Consider the following 16,592-nt stretch of genomic DNA (forward strand, 5'->3'; position numbering starts at 1 on the left):
ATTTTAGAAGAATGTTGTCAAAGTTTTTGAAAATCTATTGTATCAGTTTGCATCAGGCGGTTTGAAACATAGACACATTACTCAACAGCACGACTTTTAACCTTACATATTGACTGACTTTGTTTTGAGGTCATGGGCACTCAGCAGAAACTTCCGATATTAAAGGACGTGTTCTAAGCTTCAAGTTCCTTTACTCTTCAGTGTTTACGTAAACAGTATATTTTCCTATTTTCACTTTATGCTGACTATGTTGTTTGTTGACGACTTAAAAATGTATATGAAGATTCACAGCTCTACTGATTTTCAATCGATCTTTCTTCTACCTATTGTAGGGATAGTAGAATAGAGCTCAGCACAACGTCGTATCAAAAACCCTATCCGTCATGTTTAAAAATTAATTACCAGCTTTCTTATATACCTCATATATCAGCTCTTTTGCCTGCAGCTCTACAAATACAAAGTTTTAATTAATATTAGCTGTGCTGCGTTAAAAATACAGTTGCCCTCTCTCGCTCGTCCGCATCTAGACTACTGCTTCTATGCGTGACTGGGTTAGGTTCAATGTCTGCATTTCTCTTTCTGTGGTGTGAAAATTTGATTGGGCTCGTACCCGCGAGTGGATGAATAAATAAATAAACAAATAAATTCATATCGTTGATATTTTAAGTGGCTGGAACCGGCGATGTGTGCAAATTAGTCCTCATTTATGCGAATAATTTTACAATGCCTTGCAATGCGCACACAAGCAGACGGGTGAGTAGTGATACGTGCTTTGAAAATCCAAATGAAAACAGTCAATCGAAACGGATAGCTTAACAATTTCGTCAAGAAACACGGTTGTGCAGCGTAAACACTAGAATCCTCGGAGAGTTATTACTGATATTGTCTCAAATTCCCTTAACCTAGTAGATAGGGGCTCCCATTAATTATCATTTCAAAAACGTGGGATATATAAAAAGTTATGATTTTTTCGTTCATCGTTGGTCAATTTTCCTCCTTCTATCTTTTACACACACACAGTTTTTCATTGAAGGAAACCCTCAAATAGCTAAACATAGAAAATCACGCTCTAGATTTTAGTTTCAAGATTCAACTGATTCCGGTGGCCCCCTCGAGCTACATTTCTGAATATGAAATGAGCAAGTTTTTACAAATAAGTCGCTGAGCTTCTTTAAATACTATCTGCCAATATTGAGAGATGAATTCCAGCCAACGTTTCAGTTCTTTAGTATCGAAAGCAGATAATTTGTCGTGGACCCCCGAATTGTGTACCGACCTGGAGCTACTTTGGGAACTGACCTTGGTTATGAGGTTAAGTTACCTAAATTGGGTAAATGATTTTTATATTGATTTGATGTTATCAAAGTCAGTGTATTGCGTTGACTCTTCGGGAGCTGCCTAATTTTAAGAATTAATTAAGTATTAAGTGAAGCATGCCGGGGAGCTTTTCCACCGCCATTGGTTATTATATATTCATTTCGCATCGCAGATGGCATTCTGCGGCTTCGTACGTGGGAATCACATAATAATAAAGACGCCATGCAATTTCAACTGCGCCTTTGGCGACTCCTTCGCAACAGCCGGCGATTTGAGAAAGAAGTATTAAGTGAAATAAACAATTAATTTTCTCATCATATAAGAAAAAAAAAATGAATATTTTACTGCGAATGATAGGGGTGGGAGCTTGGTGTATCGTTGCTAAGATATAAACGGCAACAACGAAACGACAAAGCGATCAAGGATGGTGATCTGAAGTCAATAAATGAAGGCCTTAAATTTTCCGATTGGTGCCTCCATGAGGTTAATCTTACCCTATTAGAAAACATTGAATCGGATCACGCGAAATTGGATATCGTTTTATTTAATTGTTTATTTTCGACTTTTTTGGAACGTAACATTCGGAATGGTTACATATTATTTATTGCCTACGCATGAAGGGAAGCTTGCATCAAATCAAGATTGCGCCTTCCAACAGGATGATCTTACAACTATTCTTAGGAATGTTAAAAACTATACATTTAGATATTTTTTAAACATTTAAAAAAAATGCAAAAAGTAAAAGAGTAAGCAAGACACAACACAAAAATCAAAACGAAGTACCTTAAGCTAGTGTTTGATCAAGCCGTTGATACCAAGGAACTGTCAAAAAGCAGTCCAGAATGTCATCAAAGAAGGGGAAAATTGTAAGATATTGATTACTTGATCGATTGAACCGTCTTACAAACATTAGACCTTACAAACATTAGACCTTATTTCAATTGTTCTCAGCTTGAGGTCGCTGTCGCCACTCTGTTTTATCCCGTTTTCACATATTATACCTGCGTTGTTTACTTTCTTTCCGGGCCCTTTTGCTCACGCATGCAATGATGGAACGCACTGGACCAAGCATCTTGCTACATTAGCATCAAATATTTCCAAGATAATAAAAATATTCAATAAATTCCAAGAGGAACGTAAAGTACAATGTACTGCAAGTAATAATTGATGCTCGTATGCTCCTCTGGATGTTTACCTTCTCTGTCATTTTCCTATAACGTACGGCATTCGCCCTATGCAGTTCTAAAGGCAAGCGACGCTGATTCGGATATCGAAGAAGATATTGAAGACCCGCCAGAAGATCGTTCAGAAGATGTTCCTGCTTCAATGATAAAGTCCAGACTAATGCATTCACAGAATATAAAAACGAGTCGAATACAGTCTAAATATCTGCCAGTGGCGGGGCGAATAGGAAAGGAGCTTTTCTTGCTTCACGTATAACGGATTCCGAAATAGAAAATAGATAGAAACTTGTATAGACTCCTATTCCTGTCCTGAATTGCCGCCATCGCTTTTTTCTGTCGGATGGTATCCATGATATCCTCTGTTTCGGTAGTCTGTCTTCAGGCATTCGTTGTACATGGCCGAATGATAAAAGTTGTTTCTAACTTGTTGTATTTTTGAAATTCTTGTTTGAAGCAAGCAGGCGTTTCTCGAGATGCTTTGTGATCTCTCAAGTTTCACACTTATACAACACGATGCTCTTAAACAATAAGTTATAAATGCCTCTCTTCCGTTGATTTGAGATCTGATTGGATTTAAGGAGTTTAGTTAGAGCTTCTATGACTTGCTTACCTTTGTTAATTTTTTCTTCTATTTCGTTTTAGTTTCTACCAGTGGTGGTGTTGTCCCAAGAGTTTGTGATTTTGCGATCTTCCATAATTAGGTTATAAGGGGCTCGTCTAGTTCCATAATGATTTATAACTCCTTCATTCACTTCACTCCTTCCTTAAGAAACACAACAATAATAACATAAACCGAAGTTTCTAAGGCTCATCCATTTGGGATTCGGTGATCCGTGAAGCAATAAAATCCTCCATCTTCCATTGGCTGCCCCAGGAGGTATTTCAGGTCAATGCAGAACAATTGGTATAAATTCTCTTGGATTTGAGTCCTTAAGCTTTTGTTTTATGAATCCACAACGGTACTAAATCGCTAACGACAAGGACTATTTCTTTTAACATTGAATTGTAAAATCGTCACACAGTGGATTAAGCGTCGGTTCTAGGAAATAAAAAGTAACTTAAATTTTAAACATATTTTATATCAAAAACTTGTAAAAATGTTTAATAAATATTTATTGTGATTCTACGGGCTTTTCACCAAACCCGTTCATTAAAAGTTTGAGATGTAATGTGTAATGTAATAATATACGGAGTGTTCTATTTGAAATAAGGAAGTTGTCAGCAACTTCCGTTTAAATCGAAACTGATAGGACGTTAAAAATATTTTAACAAAGAAGTACACCTAGCACTTATCTTAACTCCAAAAATTGAAGTTACATCTCATAAAACTTTTAATAAACAGGTTGGGTGAAAAACCCTGTATATAGAGGGAGTTATCATTTATATTTCGCCACCCATATACAGCCGTAAGTACAGGCTTTAGAAAAAGAACGTTCAAATAAAACGTTCCATTTTGATGCTGATACCGCAAAAGTAATTTTATCAGCATCCTATGACAATTCTTAATTTTTTGAATTAATATGCTATTAAAATCATTTGTCAATTTCTTAATATTAAGAAATGTTAAGTATTTTTTCCAAAAAGTAAGACAAAACAACCAAATTTTCTTAATCGAAGCTCCCGTTTTGCACCATACTTCGAAAAGCTCTTTGCTTGATATAGACATATTTACTAAAACAATATGGCAAATATGGGCAATTACATTTTGATTTAAAATGTTGATAGGAAATCGATGATTATATCAAAAAAAATATCTTATATCTAGCCGGATCTGACCTTTGTGAGACTTTTAAATATTGCGTTGTATGAAAACATTACCGCAGTTCATTTTAATGAAATAATTATGTCTTTGAAAAAAATATGCAGATTCAGATTCCAGATTGTTTCAAAGGATCTATAAAGCTATAGAGCTTTATCCAGCTCCGTCTCTCTGGCCAAACTCCATAACTTCGATTCTGGTTTGGTTACGCTCAGCAGATGGAAATGCACTCTGAAATAATATGTGTACGGCTAATTCTTCCTCTTCTTGGCAGAATATGCATTCATTGTTTTCTTCCAATCCCATTAGGTTATCTCTTAAGTCAACAGTAGCCCGTCAATAGACCTACAGCCTTTCTTTTGCGGCTTAGCAGGTCTTCTGTAAATTTGGCCGATGGGCATCTGAGTCTGTCTTTGTCTAGGATTTTCTTCCCATCAATTGTGTGATGACTGATTTTGTAACGGGTTTCATGGGTTACTTCGTCGGCCCTTTCGTTATTTTTCCAACTGCTCCGTACGCTATCATTGGTCTTACTGCGTTAAGTACAACCAAAGTGACATTTTTCGGTTTAGGACCCAGTGTTTTGAATGTGACTCGTAAATACTTTGCTCCCTTATTTCATCTACTACTGGCGGTTTTCTTCGGGTTAACTGTTAGTTCTTGACCGTTGGCTTCTGTCCGACAGAGTGCTGGCAAATTTCCCTCATACTACAATGACTAAGTTCTCTGCATATCCCAAGGAATAGAAGCCCTCTACAGACAATTTTTGCAGTAGGTCGTCAACCATAGCAACCCTGCCTTCACATAGCTCCTCCTTTCTAGCCCTCTCTTAATAGAATTTACTGACGCTTGATTGAACACCTTCTTGATGTTTAAAAACATGGCCCCAGCTATCTCCTTGTCTTCTATTGCCTTGGAGAGCAGCCTGTTTAGGTCATCCAGAGCTAGATCTGTTGATTTCTCTTGTTGGTAAACGTATTGACGCTAACTTGGCGGGAATATCTGTAATGTGCTGTCTCTCAGGTACCTATCCACTAGCCTTTCTAAGATCTCCAGCATAAATGAGGATAGGCTCATGGGTCTATGGATGGATGGACTTCGGGGTGCGGTCCGACATTCTACGTACTTGTGGCAGGTGAAACAAATATGCACTTTCATATAAAATATATCGTCAAGCAGCTAAAATCAAAAATATGAAATGGAGATACCCCCCCGCCTTATCTTACCGAGTGGAACAAATTAAACTATCTAGTAGGAATATTTTATTTAAATAGAAGTTACCGGGCTTTTGTCAGAACTGACGATTATTCGACGATTCTGTATTGCTATGTTTAAGGCATGGCTTTGACAACAAAATCCCAGCCTAGTTTTGTTTGTTTTGGTCGGCGAATATTATGCAAGCCAATTTTTAAAATTGAACAATTCCGTAGTCGCGAGAGAATTATTTTAACCGAGCTGGTTGCCCCGTTTTACGAAACGATATTTCTGTCCCCGTTATACCCGGTGTCGTGTCTGTAATAGGTAAATGTATCACAAGGATAATTTAATGCAATTTCGCATTATTTATTGCGGAAACTAAGCGTCGTCTGTATAGATACGTATTTATAATAATAATGTATATACGCGAGGCAACAATTTGTTTTCATTTGTAATAAACACGCCATAATCTCGTCGCTTTTTTACGACTCTATTGTCTCCTTCGCGAGTACAGGGCGGCCCCAATCAGATAGTCTTAACGGGAAAACCCTATTTCTTTATTATAACCTTTTAAACTAGTAATAATAAAGCACAATTTGAAAGCACCGTAATATTAAACAACTAAAGTTTTACCCAGTCCTGACTGCCTCGGAGTCTCGCGTGGAGGTCGGCAGGGGATAAGAATGTGAAAGGTATAGTAAAATTGTGGTAATACATATCACCCAAAATTTTTATTTGTACCTATAACACAGTTGCCAAAATTAAAAAAAAAAACATAATCATATTAAAAAGGTTAGTAATACAATTATTTTAGTGTCCATATGCGCATATAAATAGAATATGCCTTAAACTGAAATTAAAACTAAACCAACGAAAACACAAGTAATTCAATTTTGAAGCAATTTGGTTAGCAGTATATTATAATCAATAATACGAGAAGCATTTCCACTTTAACCGCATCATAACAATTAAGAATGATACCATACCTTCCTTACTGAGACACAAGATATACTATTTTTAAAATCGATTTGGCATTTAAATTCACTTGCTTGTATATCTTTTTCTAAACCATGAGCCAAATACCACAACGGACTCGATTATCCCAAACTTCTGCAGTTACTTCTTGAACATTTATTCTTCTTTTTCCTAGCCGACATTTAGTATCTTATAGCTTTGACAAAGTATAACTAAATATTTTCCCTTATAAAAGTTTTTATACTAGATGTCGTTTCTTAAGGCTAGAGAGTAATGAATTGTAAATTCGCAACGACAGGGGTCGTTCAACAGGGTGGACAACTTAAAGGTTATATCCTAAAATTTAGATAAATTGCAATCATAGTTTCCCATAAATTTCGTACTTCAGTTTTTAAAATCTACCCACCTTGTTCCTGAATTAATTTGCCTGCAATAGAAAGGCGGGTTTAATGAATGAAAGTAGTACAAGTAGTTTATTAGCATAATAAATATAATAATGTAATTTAATGTGCTGGGCAGATAGTTGAGTAAATAAAATCTTATATAGAAGTGAGAATAATATAAAAAAATGTATTAAAAATTATTATTAAAAAAAATATTTACTACTTACAAAACATTCTATTTGTATATTTCAACGTTTTCTAGCATTTTATCGGCTTCTCACAATTTTTTATTTCAATGACATATTACTCCATTTTTCACAATCCTCACAATCGTCCCTGATTTTTAAAGTGGTGTTATTGTCTTTTGAGCAAATTTCGTAAAAAACTTCTTTTTTATTATACCTGATATTGCTTCTTATTTAAAGTAAGCCAATGAATGATATTCATTATTTTTCCAACAAGTTCAGAATCACTAACCTTTTTCAAGAACAAACTTCGCCTATTCCAACGCATTAACGAACAGAACATAAACCTAAAAGTTTACGAAAATCAAACGCTTTGCGTCGATGTGTGCAAAAAATAATAACTCGTAATATATGGAAAAATACATGCAGACATTGCAACGTGTCTACCGGGCTTAAGGTTGTATAGTTTTAATCTGCCAAAGCTGCGACCGTACGTAGATTAAAAAGAGAGAACCAGCTGCTGCTATTCACCGCATGTACGCAGTCGGTAATTTTCCACTCGAAGAGATCGGTCGAGCGTTCCAGACAGGCGGCGACTGCGTTCAACCCGAACGCTCAGTTGAAAATAAAAGTTTGGAGTCAATTTTCGACTCATTGCGGTTCGCCGAGCTTTCCCGAGGAAAGGTCAAGCAAAAAGTTTCGGACATCGCGTGGAACACCCACGTCCAGAAGGAGGAGCGACATTAGGGACAATTATTCACCTTTGTCCTTTTCTTGCTCTCTCTTCCTCTACGAAAACTCTGAAAAGCAACCAAATATCAAAATCGTATGAACATTATTATCGTTAAATATTGTTTATTGCTCCTCGTACCTTTTCATCTTTTAAGTATTTATTTAAAAAAATCATAAAATATACGTTAAACTTTTTATAAACAAATAAGTCAAATACCGACCTAACCGAGTAACCAAAATGATTATTGTTAAGTATTGTTTATTGCTCCCATCAAGTCAAAATGAATCTTTTTATAGATTTTCTATCAATATTTGAATTGGTATCATATGAACTGTGTTATGTCCTTTTGGCAAATAGATTAAATGCTAATTTTTACTTAAATTGATAACAAATGATATGGTCGAATTATTATTGCCATATATACCACAGAGAGAAACTGGTTAAATGAAAATTTTGCAAACAAATGGATAAGTCGAGGTGTCCCAGCCAGCTCGATCGCCTGATTTAAACCTACTGTAGGTTGGTAGGAATTGTTCGATAAACTTTCTTACACGTACTCCCTTGGAGTCGTTATTTGCGCATGATGTAGTACAGCTCACTTTGGGCGGAGTATAAGAAACTGATTAGATGAAAGTGTTGCAAACAAGTGGATAGGTCGATGGGGCACCGTAAATTGGATGCCTCGGTCATTATCTGTGGGGTAATATGTCACACAAGCAGCCTAAAATAGTTAAAGGAACAATCTCTTCCAGAGTAAATTAATTATTTTTCATTATTATCTTTTCAATACCTGATTAATGTTATTTGATTTTTCATAAAAATAGTCTGCATTGCAACTATAAGTTTCCTGCAACAGAACACACCTTTTCCGATATTATAAGAAAATGGTTTAGTCAACATACAAAAAAGTTTTTGCAATTTTTATGACCTGTATCCTGTAAAAGTTACGCCCTGCCAAAAATTTCGCACTTATTATTTTAGAATCAGATTTAGCATGCCAAAATTACAAAATGTTCCCTTAACCTGTTTCGGAAATATTAATAAAAAACCGTTCAAGTCCATTCCTTTCAGGGTATATTGCTCCGTAAGGGGGGCGTTTCTCCACATATCTTTATGTAGAAACGTAAGGTTAATTTTGGACGTAGAATATGTGGTTATAGTTAGATCCATTAATTTCGAGACACCCTGTATAGTTCGGTACGAACACCTGAAATTGAGCTTTATTAGTTCAAATTTATGATGCTGTTGTAGTTTGACCCGCTAATTTCGAGACAACCTGTATATTTCGGTACCAACACCGGAAATTAGGGATTATTAGATCAAATTTTGTGATGCTGCTGTAGTTTGACCCACTAATTTCGAAACATCCTGTATAGATCGGTACCAAAACCTGAAATTGGGGTTTATTAGTTAAAATTTATGATGCGGTTCGTCTTTCCGTTTTTGATTTCCAACAGCCTATGCTGTATTCGACACTTCGGTGCCTTGAACGAAAAAAACTAATGCGACCAAAGCGACACCTACCCGTCGCTCGATATATCGACCATGTATTTTATATTCTTAGGTGCGAACAAGATGATTTTCGTCATCCAGCGACTCGGCGAGATCAATTCCGGTTGCAATCGGTGACCTTGGATTTTGCGAACATAACGGCCACCATGCTGGCCCTCCTTTACAGACCGACCTTAGCACCTCTGGTGCATCCCGAAACTTAAGTTCCTCCACCTCGACCGTCGCTATGAAACCGATCACGTTCGAGAATCTTCGTCGTCTCGTCGGCGGAGGCCGGAAAAAGAAAGAAAAGGAGTCGTCGTTTAAACGTAGCGACTCTTTTAAGAGAATCTCCATACGCAAAAGTTATCTGGACAGGGGCAAAAAGAAACACGTCACCAAGCTGGAGGCGGCGACCCAGACGGTTTCTGAGGAGGAACTGGCTCGGATCCCCGAAGAGGTGGCGGTTAAGAAGGTCGACAGCTCGGTCCAAGTGAACAAATGTGATTTTAACGCGACGATACAGTCAGGCAGGGAGGTCACGTGCAATATAGTAAAGTCGAAAACGGGGAACGCGGGAAGCAGCGTGGTCGCTTACGATCACTGGCTGAAAGGCATCAGGAAGGAGGACGCGTCGGCTCCGTCGTACATAAAGGGCTCCGAACGTACTATAATCTACGTGCCTGCTTCCGACGAGCGTCCCGCGGCCCCGGTCATCCGTCAGCTGTCGTCGTCGCCGGTATTTAGGAAACACACGACTACCACCCATCTCAACAGCAACCTGCAACGTAAGGAGAGCAACGACTCTGCCGTGGAGATGTTTCCCTGGGGCGATTCCACCGAAGTGAAAAAATCTCCGCTGATCAGAAGAAGACCCGCGGCGTTGATACCTACCGACTCGGAGGAAATGTGCTCCCTGTCCATTAGCCTGGGCAGAATTTGGATGGACGCTCCCCAAGCGATGGCGCCTAGAAGTTTGGAGATGCCCAAGGCATCGGCGTCGACTACCGCTCCTCCTCCCGCTCATAACTCTTTAGATAGCGCGTTGAGGGACTTGCGCGACGACCCGTTGGTGTCGAATCGACTTCAAAAACGACCGACCCCTCCGGTCGGTAGGACGTTGTCTTCGACCAGCAACAATACCACGTCTACCGGATTATTTTCGAGCAAAGATTCGGGATTTTCGTTTTCCATTAGCGATTTCCACGCGAACTTTGCGCCCTCCTCGTCGCGGGGGTTCTTCAGGAAGAAATCGCGACCGAAACCCAAACTATCCGTAAGCCGAGACGGTTACTTCAAAAGGACAACCAGCGGCACACCAACTACCGACGCGAAACGAAATTCGATCGGACGTAGGAGCAGCCGCAAAAAGAAAACCAAATCCAAGAAGAACAAAAGAGATACGGACGGGACCGCCAAGAGCGACCTGTACCAAGTGGTTGTCAACAGATCGTCCAGATCGCTGGCCGCGCTCAAACTCGACCCGATGATATTCGTTCCTCCGGAAAAACGAAAAGCGACGGTGTCCAGGAAACCGTCGTTTCGTCGAGCCGTGCAGGAGATCAGGATTTTCAATCCGCTGGATTCTTCGATGTATTGCGCGAGGAGTAACGACAGCGCCGACGAGGGACTGTACGAGAGCTTGCCGGGGGACTACGAGTACTTTTCCGACGACCAACCGTTGAGCGGCAGATTGTCCAGATTGAGTCTCAAGGAGTTTTCCGAAGAGTCGCCGGCTGCGTCGGACGTGAGCGACGAAGGTAGCGACGTGTGTGCGAGTCCTTACGTTCCTCCGGGCGTGTCGCCGGTCCCTAAACGCAGACCGGTCAGGCGGAAGAAGTCGATCGGATTGTCGCACAAGAAGAGCATCACCTACGTGGTAAAGCCTACCATTATCAGAGCGCCGTCTACTCTCAGAAGGAGATCTACCAAAAAATTAGGTGAGTAAGAAGTACATTCGGAAAAATTGAACCAAAATAAGCATATAAGATTGAGCTTATTTTTTTTCATAGTCTTGTGGGTTTTGCCTATTATTATCCATTCACCAACACTGAAAATTATGTGCTTAAGGCGTCCCACCAAGATGGAAAAAATTTTTTTCTAAGATTATAAATAATACACCTCAGTTACAGAAAATACTTAAAATAAAACAAAACAATATATGTCAGCGCACTAGTTACATCTACTACTTGTCCAGAAACGAAAGTTGTTCATCTAAAATGAATACGGTTAAAGTTTACACACATTTGATAAGTTGGTGATCTTACCATGATATTGGTCTTGCCGTTAAAATTATAAAAAAAGTCAGCACTGCGTGAATGAGGGATTCTCTGCAGTAGATGTAGTCTAAAGCCCTAGTCCCTAAGGTGGTGTAGCCTAGGCGTCCACGGTAGACTCAACGGAGGTGTACGTCAGTGTGAAAAAAAATACATTTATATGGGGTACAGTAGAGTCCACCTGGACCAGCTAGATTTTGATCTTGGCTGGTCTATTAACGAGTTTATACAGCGGAGTGACAGGTAAACAATTCCGTCTAAACTTAACTAGTTGGAAAAACAAAAGTTGATCAAATACACTTTTTATTACATTATAAAAAATCGTAATATTCTTCGTCTATTCTATCTATCTCTCTATTAACAACCAAACAACCTTAACATCGACTCAAGTCTTTACCTGTCACCAATATAGGAATCAGTCATCGGATACGGTTTTTATGCCCCTCATTTAGATCCGCCGCCCTCAAACAATATACAAGCAGGTATAGTACAGTATAGTAGAATAAAGTGCGAGTTTCAGTCAACTTCTGAAGACGCCAACAGGATGATTGGCGAAACGTTAGCTAGTTCGAGTCAACGAAAACCGACGCAGGAGGAATCCAGAAGTTTTATAAAAAGTATTACAGTAGCCTGTGGAAGTTTCGTTGAAAAATTTAAATTGATTTTTTATTCTGTTGAGTAAATGCATGTTTTCGTATAAATTAACCTGTAATATTTTCCCAAGGCTACCTTGAATTGAAAACGGCAGATTATAATAATAATGATAAATATCATCAGGCTAATAGTAACGCGTTGCATCACACCACCGGTATAACGTAGTACATCCCACAATATTCAGAATAAACAAAAGAAAATAAAAAATTAACAAATATAAAAGCAGCCCTTAAATCAACCTAAATTCATAATCAAGGTAGCACGATTTTAAAATCGCTCAAATAAAAAATTTATAACGATGTTAAGAAAAAAAAGGAAGCCGTTTATCCTCTCTTTTATCTCACCAACTCTTTAATTTTCTTTTTGAATATAGAAATTGATGGACAAGAAATAATATCCGGGTGGAATTGATAGTTTCTATGTGGAAGGGCGGCAGTACTATGTTTGGGAATATAGAACTTGTTCTGGTGCTGGGTTACCCCGTTCCCCCAGTTCCCCGATCATTGACTACCGGATTTTTAGTATAAAATTTACACAATCCATAGCTGTACGTCAGGGAAGCATTTTGCAATTTTCGCAAACTGTATAGGGGTTTGTATTTGCCTTTGCGTTCCCAACCAGTAGATTAATATTTTTTATGCTTTCACTTTACCTTAGAACTTCTCTAGTAATTAGGAGAAGTGGAAATAGAAAAGAAACCTACTATCAAGAAAGACTGGGAGTGAGTACCATTTAAGGAACGTTTGAAATCGATCATTTCATTGCCAAGGAGAACAGCGTGCGTCTTGGAGATTTTCACAATAACTTTAAGATCCTCATGTATGCCCTCGAGAGACAAAGGTACATCATTGATCAATAATAAAAAGTATATTTGCATACTGAAGAGACTGAAAGTAAATCTTATCAATCGAGAAAAGTAAAATTCTTAGAATATTGATTTGAGAAAGAGACATCACTGATCAGATCGCTTAAAACGACACACTTTAAACAAGAATTTATTTCATAAGGTATCGACCGCCTTGCTATAATCCAACAAAATCAAACAAGTTGGTCATATATAATCATCCTCTCCAATATTTTAGACATTGTACACAGTAGGCTAGTGTGGCGAAAATGTGAGATTTCAGATGGTGAAGTCATCTTAGAAATAGGGCTTAGCTTTTTTCCACAATGAGAAAAGTTTACGGGTAATAATAAATACTCTGGATAATGATAAACGTCATCAATGGCGAGGCGTAATTGAAGAAAGTATTTAGGTCCATTATTGTTCGCTATTTTAATAGAATGGAAAAAATGGAAGCTCGTGTTCTAAATATAAGTACCCGTCGGAAATTTAATTCCGCTATATCATAGCGAACTCAACGGAACGGTTTTTTAGAACTAGGTTACACAAAAATGCACTTTGCATGCGGGCAACGGCTATGATTGGTTCATGACACTCGGTAAACTGCAACTTATTCCGACTACATGCGATAGATCGGTTTCATATACTCGCACACACATTCGCACACAAAACAGACAGAATTGGGCTCGGCACTGTTGCCTTGGTTATTACTAATACCGCGCGTCAATCACTCTTTACGTACTTTCTTCCAAACGTTCATACGGAATAGATAACGATCTGCGATTCTATCGCAATGTCTGTTCTCGCAACATGTCTTCCAATTTTGAGCTAATATATGAGCGAAAAGTTTTTTGCTATAGAAAAACAGGGGTTAAAAGAACTATGGCGTTAGTGAAGTGCTCAACATACTGTCAGCTGTCGTTTGGGAAAATTTTCGTTTTCAGTTACATATAATACAAATATTATATTTAACTTTTAGAAAAGCCTTTGCAAAAGTATTGAAATAAAAGTTTTTTTGCGGGAATGCATTTTCCGAACTTTAGAATAACCAAACCAAGGTTTCAGAATAAACATCAGCCTTAACGACCTAACCATTTGGCAACTTTTCCTCCCAATTTCGCAAACATGAGACACAAAAGACAATTTTCCATCAAACGTCAAACTTGATAGTCAAAATGAATATTCTACTTTTTTAGAGAAAATGCTACAGAGAATTTGGAGGTATTAAGGAGGAGGATAGGAGGAAGCATTTCTATAACACCAAGCTGGCGTTATCTGAAATAAGGTTCCCTTAACTCTAAACTAAGAACTATAGGGAAAGAAAATTAAATAGAAAAGTCGTATAGTTTCATCTAGATTTTTTAACTTTCACTACGTCATATATGTTGTTCCGTTCATCTAGATTAAATACCAGCTTTCTTATTTGCAATAGAACACGCTGTATTTTATTGCATTTTTTATTTTCCCTAAATTTCTATATATATTTAACCGTTTTCTACAAATCCATATAATAATTTAAAATTTTTCCTATAAGGGAGCCATAGATGAAGGCTTTGTCATATATTGAGTGGCGTGGGATGTAAATTAATATAGGGTGAGCAGAAATGAATTGCAAAAATTAAATTATAATAAAAGTAAGAAATTTTGTTCGATTTTGATATGAACAATTGAGGAGACTTGGTGTAAGGTTGTCTATTTCGGAAATTTGTATTTCAGAAATAATTGACAATTAATATACGGCTACAATACGGCTGTTAAGTTTTGTAATAACATAGTTAGCCAGAGTTAGAGTTCTCTGAAGAGGATTATCATTAAGGATCCTTTGACACATGCAGGAATATAAATTTTTACATAACATGTGTAACCAATACATTTCAAATTAGATAAATAAAATTCCAAAACTTAAAGTAAGTGTTCCACATGACATGATCTTCAGTGGTACAAGGTGTTTATATTAGTTCTAATTTTCTAACTGCATTTCCTAAAGCAACATTTCGATTTAGAAATTGAATTCCGTTCCTGTTTTTATAGTTTCACTATCATAGACAACTAATAACAAAACTTAACAGTTTTATTATAGCAATATTGCAATTGCAAAAAAAAATTATTGCCAAATCGGATAAAATTGTAAAAATAGGGTGTTTCTCTTATAGAAATTTTTTTGAAATATTATTCGGCCCACAAACGTCATTTTTGACATAAAATTCAAGATTTGTCGAAAATGGTTAGACTTAGATATAAGAAATAATACTTCAAATATAAAGTATCTAGAAGTTCTCTGGCAATGAAATGAAATAAATAATATATAGGGTATGTATTAAAAAAAAACATAAAAACTGGAATTTACCCCAGATGAACGAATCACTTCTTATATCTGGAAAATAAAAAAATCAAAAATCTAAATGAAACTAAACAACTCTTCTATTTTTCTTTTACCGTTCTTAGTTTCAAAAACACTATAGTGAAGTATTTTCAGTGGAATTTCAGTGAATTCTTAGTATAACAACATGTACGTGAAATAAAGCATGGCGAATTCACGGCGGCCTTTTTATATCTTGTAAAAATCGAATATTCCCAGCGACACGGCTGCCACCCCTTCGTGTTTTGTTGCGTTCGGTAGCAGGTGCGAAATTTTCCACTTCATATTTCCAAAAAATTTATCGGCCAGCACCTCCGCGCCCCACTTAATCATTTTTTCCCTTTTTTCTTCCTCTCACTAACGTTGAACAGAATTAATTCAAATGAGTTGAAGGGGCGGAAAATAACAGAGGCGCACGTAACTCGCCGCCTTATCTCGTCGATATTTTAGTAGTAACCGAAGGAAATATTGCCGAGGGAAAATCGTGGGTAATTACAGCCTGTTGGTGCTATATCCCGGCGCTCTGCGATTTATGGTTTATTTCCAAAAAAGCAATTGTTTTATCCACGTGCTTTACGGTATTCTATAAAATTTAATTTTATACATATTGTAAAAAAATGTTTACTTCCGCTCAATTTCGGCGTTGGTCATAGGCGTAGGTGAACTTTGTACAATAAATTATTTTTTACACCAAGATGAGATAAATTTATATATTATTTTGTAAATGCAAATTAAATGTTTTCTTTAAACTTTTATTTATCCTTGTTTATTTTAATCATTCCATAGCGACTAATGACAAGATGATTCAATAATTATTCACTATCTGTGAGTTATTATTTTAAAGTGTGCCCATTTTTTCTTGTTACTACGCTGTTTCTCAGTTTTTTTTTTAAAGATGGAGTGATGCCGTTTTGGCAGTACAGAATCTTATAGGTTTTTTTACATAAAATCCAGTGGCGTGGCCAGATTTTTTGTAAAATTTATATATACTCTTTTTACAAGTATGTAGTTATCTAAATATATTTTTTTAAAACAAAATAGTATATTATGTAACAAGCGCGGTAAACGACATTCGACTCATGAGTTTATTTGACACGAGCGGAGCGCAGCGGAGCGAGTTTTTAATAGACGAGTGAGTTAAAAAGTTTACCGAACGTGTTGCATACTATACTTTTTCTACGACCGTTAGTTTTTAGGTGCATTTTCGCAATATGTATACGAATGCATTCACTGAC

General features: G+C 37.2%; 1 protein-coding gene across 15 annotated transcripts in view; it reads left to right on the forward strand.

The window, feature by feature from the left end:
* LOC132698775 (disco-interacting protein 2) overlaps nt 1–16,592 on the forward strand; it is a 236,299-nt gene that overhangs the window by 35,140 nt on the left and 184,567 nt on the right. For all 15 annotated transcript variants that reach the window (XM_060665018.1, XM_060665020.1, XM_060665019.1 and 12 more), the window contains one exon: nt 9,298–11,164. In XM_060665018.1, coding sequence (XP_060521001.1) covers nt 9,472–11,164 — 1,693 coding nt within the window. In that variant the 5' untranslated portion in view covers nt 9,298–9,471. The remainder of the gene's footprint in view (nt 1–9,297; nt 11,165–16,592) is intronic.

This window comes from Cylas formicarius, unplaced genomic scaffold (genome assembly GCF_029955315.1).
Source record: "Cylas formicarius isolate icCylForm1 unplaced genomic scaffold, icCylForm1.1 PGA_scaffold_2__14_contigs__length_35257938, whole genome shotgun sequence".
Lineage (NCBI taxonomy): Eukaryota > Metazoa > Arthropoda > Insecta > Coleoptera > Brentidae > Cylas > Cylas formicarius.